Source organism: Narcine bancroftii, unplaced genomic scaffold, assembly GCF_036971445.1.
Source record: "Narcine bancroftii isolate sNarBan1 unplaced genomic scaffold, sNarBan1.hap1 Scaffold_264, whole genome shotgun sequence".
Classification (NCBI taxonomy): domain Eukaryota; kingdom Metazoa; phylum Chordata; class Chondrichthyes; order Torpediniformes; family Narcinidae; genus Narcine; species Narcine bancroftii.
Window position 1 is genome coordinate 140,293 of NW_027211999.1, and position 6,097 is coordinate 146,389.

Below are 6,097 nucleotides of genomic sequence, written 5' to 3' on the forward strand. Positions count from 1 at the left end.
CCTTCCTGTTTTGCCGCCTCCGTTTCCCCGCCTCTGTTTGTCTCCCTCCGTTTCACCCCCTCCGTTTCCACTTCGATATTTCCATCCCTCTGTTTCCCTACTTTGCTTTCTCCTCCTCTGTTTCCCCACCTGCTGTGGCAGATCTGCATCTGGACGCCTGGAGTGAATGGTGTATGCCTGGCTGTCTGATCTGCAGAGGAGATGTCCCGGTGACTGGAGTGAACCTGGCCTGGAGGTTCCCGAGTCTGTGCCATTGTTGGGACTTTTTTCTTCTCGTTATATAGGTGCATTTTAGTCTTGTGTAGTTTTGATCTTTTATCTGGAGTTGAAATGGCATCTTGTGTTGCCTGATGTGGAATCACAGTTTGCTGGTTAGCATTGTAGTTTCTGGAGGCTGTCATTTCATTTTTAAACTGTGTCCTGGTTTTAAATGACAATACAGGCTACTACTCTTCTTCTATCCATATCTTTTAAATATCCTCACTGTCTCAGTGGACACCCCCTCTGCAATTTCCTCCCTTTCTATAGCTGGGATACTATCCCTGACCAGTAACATTATTCGCCCCCCACCCCACTACCCCTCATTCTATTCCTTTTAAACCCAAACCCTAGGACCTGCATCAGCAAATCCTGCCCTTCCTCCAACCAAGACTCTGTAACAGTCACAACATCATAGTTGTACATACTGATCCATGCTCAAAGTTCATCCCCTTTATTCCTTGCATTGAAATAGACATTTCAAACCCTCTGACTGACTCCATCTGTTTTTTTCCTCTGCCTGTCTTTTTTTTTGACAAACTCAGAACATGTCCCCTCATGCTTTTGAACTTCTGCTCTCATATTGTGGTTCCCGTCCCCCTGCCAAACTGCCATCTGGTATCCAAGGAAAGCATCCTGACTGGTCCCCATCTGTTTCCAACAGGTGTCAATCACACCGGAGCCCAAGAAGAGTGTAATCACCTGCCTGAATGACTATCGACCAGTTGCACTTGCATTAACAGTGAAGAAGTGTTTGGAAAGGCTCCTGTCTGAGTGGTGATGTGGATCCATTCCAGTTCGCCTCTCATAATAACAGCAGATGTTGTCTTACTGGCCCTACACCAATCCCTGGAGCACCTGAACAGTAAAGATGCTCTTTATCAACTACAGCTCGGCATTTAACACCATCATCCCCTCCAAACTGACCAGCAAACTCCAAGACCTGGGAGTTAACACCTCCAGACCACAATCAGTGAAGGTTGGTAAGAATATCCCCTCCACGATCTCCATCAGTACCAGAGCACCACAGGGCTGTGTTCTTAGCCCCCACTCTACTCACTTTACACCCACGACTGTGTGGCTCGGTACATCAACAATATCCCCTCCAAATTTGCTGACGATACTACGGACGTGGGTTGTATAAAGGAAGGGGATGAGTCCACATGCAGGAGGGAGTTTGAAAACCGAGCTGAATGGTGCATCAACAACAACCTCGCACTCAATGTCACCAAAACCAAGGAGTTGATTGTTGAGTTCAGGAATGGAAAGCCAGAGGTTTAAAATCCAGTGATGATTGGGGGATCAGGGGTGGAGAGGGTGAGCGAATTTAGGTTCTTGGGAGTCACCATCTCAAAAATTCTTCCTGGACCCAACACCAATGTCCTCGTGAAGAAAGCATGTCAGCGCCTCTAATTCCTCAGGGGTTTGTGGAGGTTTGGGATGACACCAGAAACCCTGGCAAATTTTGACAGAGATGTGGTGGAAAGTGTGCTGACTGGCTGCATCATGGTCTGGTATGGGGACACCAATACCCCTGAGAATAAAGCCCTCCAAAAGGTCGTGGACACAGCCCAGGACATCACAGACAAAACTCTCCCCACTATTGAGTTTATCGACAGGGAATGGTGCTGTCAGAAAACATCAGCAATCACCAAAGATCCACACTCTCTCTTTCTCTTCTCACTGCTGCCATCAGGAAAGAATTCTCGGTGCCTCAAGACTCAGACCCCCAGGTTCAGGAACAGCTGCTCTCCCTCCACCTTCAGACTCCTCAACAACAAACTCAATCAGGAACTCATTTCAGGACCCTTGCAGCACTTTATTGATTTTCTTTGTTTTCAATTCTTTTATCTTTCCAGGTTTCCACTGAACCGTTTATTTTTGCACGACCCATTCGTGGTAATTCGGCCGTGTCCACAGAAAAAAGGGAATCTCAGGGTTGGATGTGATGTCGAGTATGTTCTCTGCCAATCAATGGGAAATCTCCAAATCTTCAATCTTGGTGCAAACCAACCATTACTGTCCAAGCTGCAGATTGCAAGGGCTGTAAAGTGCTGCCACCGCCTGTTCACACTGAGTACTGCATGCATGAAGCAAGGGAGAGAGAGAGATCTAGGTATAATACCACCACCTGGTGTCCGGACTCGCGAACTACAGGGTACATGATTTTTATTTTTCATGGGAGTGTTGGAGAATGAGAGGAGACTTGATTAAGGTTAACAAAATAGAGCAAGATGGATAATATGGAGCTCCAATGCACAGGGAGGTCTCACCTGTGAAGGAGCAAGTGTGAGATCTCCCAGTTCATTCTTGCTCGGGCAGTGGTGGCCAATTGCAAGACAGCTCCAATTAGGGGAAGAGAATATGCTGTTTCAGGTCATGGGTTTGAAACGGTTTCCCCAGTTGTGCCATTCAGACTCAAGAGAGCAGATACTTGCAGACAGGTAGGAAACCTAGTTTTATTGTGGAGAATTGCTTGTTTTTTGGGGTGAAGGTTGTTTGTGGTCTGAGATTCTTAAATACTTTACAATGGAAGCAGCAATTTTCCTTGTGCCTGATTGCTACATAGCAGTTAAAATGTCTCAAATCTATCCCTCAGCCAGTACTTTTGGTCATTGATTTGGAGTGATGGCTTGGCAATATTTATAGCATGGTGAGTCCAAAGCTCTCAAAGTGACAATGTGGAAGGAGTTTGTCTGTTCTTTGTGTTTTCTGCCACCCTTGAGAACTTAAAAAGTGTCCGTGAATTGTGGTATTGGTGAGACACAAGCTTGTTTTGCCCTCTTTTTGTTCTGTATGTCTATAAAGTTTCAGTTTAGGGATAAAATGTCCAGATACTGTTCTGTTCAAAAGTCTAGTAACCAAATCTGATTCTCCCGAGTTCTTGTCATGGATATGTATCATGAAGCCTGTTTTGCAGCAGTCGTGTTGCATTAGAGGTGCACATACAATTTTCAAAAATAATGAGTTTGAAACCAGAAAAAGATCAGGTCGTGCCCAAAGGTTCATCTGTGCTGTTGAATTGAATTGATGGCCCCAGGACCAGAATGTGCACTTCCACCCCATGGCCTTGAGCTTCCCAAATCGCCAATGAACTTACGGCCCCCTTGAGCTGTGGAGTGTGGGAGGAAATCCACACAGACACCGAGAGGATGTAGAAACTTCTTGCAGTCAGTGCTGATTTGATCCTGGGGTGACTCGTGCTGGAGAGGTGGGACTACTGTCCTGCCTTCACCTTGTGATGGCTGATTTTTGTCTGTTGGTGGATGGAGGTCTGACATGATATTCCCTTGGCCTTGAGGGAAAGAAGAGTAGAAATTGCAAGGGCTCTGACAGAAATATTTAAAACCTGTTTATCCACGGGTGAGGTGCCAGAGGAATGGATGTAATCTAATGTTCCTTTGTTTAAAAACGGCTTCAAAAGCCAACCAGGTGAGCCTGACAGTGATAGGTTAATTATTGGAGGGTAATCAGAGAGTACCTCGAATAGTATCTGTTCAAATAGCAGGCCTTAATCAACCATAGCATAGAATACTGGAGTCGGGCAGTGAGGTTGAGACTAGACAAGGTATTGGTGAGGCCCTGTTGAGAGTACTGTGTGCAGTTCTGGTCACCAGATGAGAGGAAAGCTATCAACAAAGTCGAGAGGGTGCAGAGAAGATTTACGTCAATGTTACCTGGATATCAGCAACTAGATTACAAAGAAAGATTGAGCAAATGATGTCTTTATTCTTTGGATTGTAGATGGTTGAGAGGGGATTTGATTGAGGTCTTTAAAATTACTAGGAGGATAGAACGAATTGATGTGGAGAGACTTTTTTCATTGCGGGGAGCAGAGATTGAAACAGGAGGTATTGAGTTAAGAGGCAAAAGTTTGGAAGTAACATGAGGGGGATCTTCTTGACTCAGAGTGGTGGTTCAGTGGAGTGAGCTTCCGGGAGAAATAGTGGCGGCTGGGTCCATTTTGTCATTTCAGGGAAAATTGGAGGGGAGGGGAATGCAGAGAGGTGGTACGAGAGGAGAGTATTTAGTTCAGTGCAGACAAGAAGGGCCAAATGACCTGTTTCTGTGCTGTAATTGTTATAGGGGTAAAATGTGTGGCAGTAACTTGGAAGTCCGATGCGTATTTGGGAATGGGTCGATGGCCACACTGAAATAGCCCGTTGTATCCCACTTGAAATAATTACATCGAATTCACGGAACAAATTTGAATTTCTCTTTTGAAGATTTGGGATGTGTATTTACTAATTGTAGGAATTAAGTTTTAATCACCCAACACGAACTTTCTGACTCCTATTAACCAAGAAAAGCAAGATTTTATTTGAGAGTTTTGCTCAATTTTTATAAATACTATCTAGATGTTTTCTCTCTTTATTGTTTTCTATTGGGCAGCTGTGGGAGGGGTTACTTTTTAAATCACTATGCATTAATTTTATCTTATTTTCAAAGAAGAAATTTAAGTTTTTTAATGCATATGTTAAATTAAATGTAAAAATGTTACAAATAAGATAAATGAAGAATTGTTTCAGGAACTGGCAATCTTCCACGAGTGCCATTAACTCCAGGCAGCAGGAATATGTGAACGAAACACAAAACTGGCCAGAACAACTGAGGAAACACGGCTAAAAGTGCCCAAAAAGGTGCTGATGCCATCTTGATTTTAACGTAGGTGACACCGAGGAATGCGTTGGGGCAGAGATGGTCTATGGACAGCCAATACGGACGCCTTGGGGAACAAAGCCTGCACCATCAGTAGGGATGGACAATGGTGGGTAATGAATAAGCACATATTAGAGACACTGAGAGAGAGACACACACATACCCAGACAGACACACACACACAGACACAGAGAGACAGATACACACACACACGGACACACATGCACACAGAGAGACACACACAGAAACACACACAGACAGAGAGAGAGACACTGACAGCGAGACAGAGAGACAGACAGACACACACAGACAGAGACACACACAGACAGATAGACACACACAGACGGAGAGAGACACACACAGACGGAGAGAGAGACACTGACAGAGAGACAGACAGACACACACAGACAGAGACACAGACAGACAGATAGACACACATAGACGGAGAGAGACACACACAGACGGAGAGAGAGAGACACACACACAGAGACAGAGAGACACACATAGAGACAGAGAGAGATACACACACGACAGAGAGACAGACACACACACAGACAGAGACAGACACACAGAGAGACACACAGAGAGACAGAGACACACACAGACACAGAGACACGCAGATACAGAGACACACACAGATACACAGACAGAGAGAGAGACACACACACATACAGACACAGAGACACTCATTTAGACAGAGGGAGAGAGACACACAGACAGTGACACACACAGAGACACAGAGAGAGACACACACACAAACAGACAGAGAGACACCGAGAGAGACACACACATACCCAGACAGACAGACACACACACAGACACAGAGAGACAGATACACAGACACACACACACAGAAACACACACAGACAGAGACAGAGAGAGAGACACTGACAGCGAGAGAGACAGAGAGACACACACAGACAGACACACACAGACAGACACACACAGACAGACACACACAGACAGACACACACAGACAGAGAGACACAGACAGAGAGAGACACAGAAAGAGAGAGAGACACAGACAGAGAGAGAGACACAGACAGAGAGACACACAGACAGAGAGACACACAGACAGAGAGACACACAGACAGAGAGACACACAGACAGAGAGACACACAGACAGAGAGAGTCACACACAGTCGTAGTGACACACACACACACACAGACAGAGAGAGAG

The 6,097-nt window shown here is 45.4% G+C and overlaps 1 protein-coding gene across 1 annotated transcript; it reads left to right on the forward strand.

Moving 5' to 3' along the window:
• Positions 1-613: 613 nt before the first annotated feature.
• On the forward strand, positions 614-5,853 carry LOC138750782 (uncharacterized). Its single transcript, XM_069912922.1, has 2 exons — positions 614-2,416; positions 4,928-5,853. The coding sequence occupies exons 1-2, from the start codon at positions 1,699-1,701 to the stop codon at positions 5,032-5,034; spliced, it is 825 nt and encodes a 274-aa protein (XP_069769023.1). The 5' UTR covers positions 614-1,698; the 3' UTR covers positions 5,035-5,853.
• Positions 5,854-6,097: the final 244 nt, after the last annotated feature.

Coding starts and splice junctions, on each gene's coding strand:
- LOC138750782 (XM_069912922.1), top strand. CDS start 1,699: ATGACACCAGAAACCCTGGCAAATTTTGACAGAGATGTGGTGGAAAGT. Junction 2,417..4,927: donor CCGGACTCGCGAACTACAGG/GTACATGATTTT, acceptor ATTTTAACGTAG/GTGACACCGAGGAATGCGTT.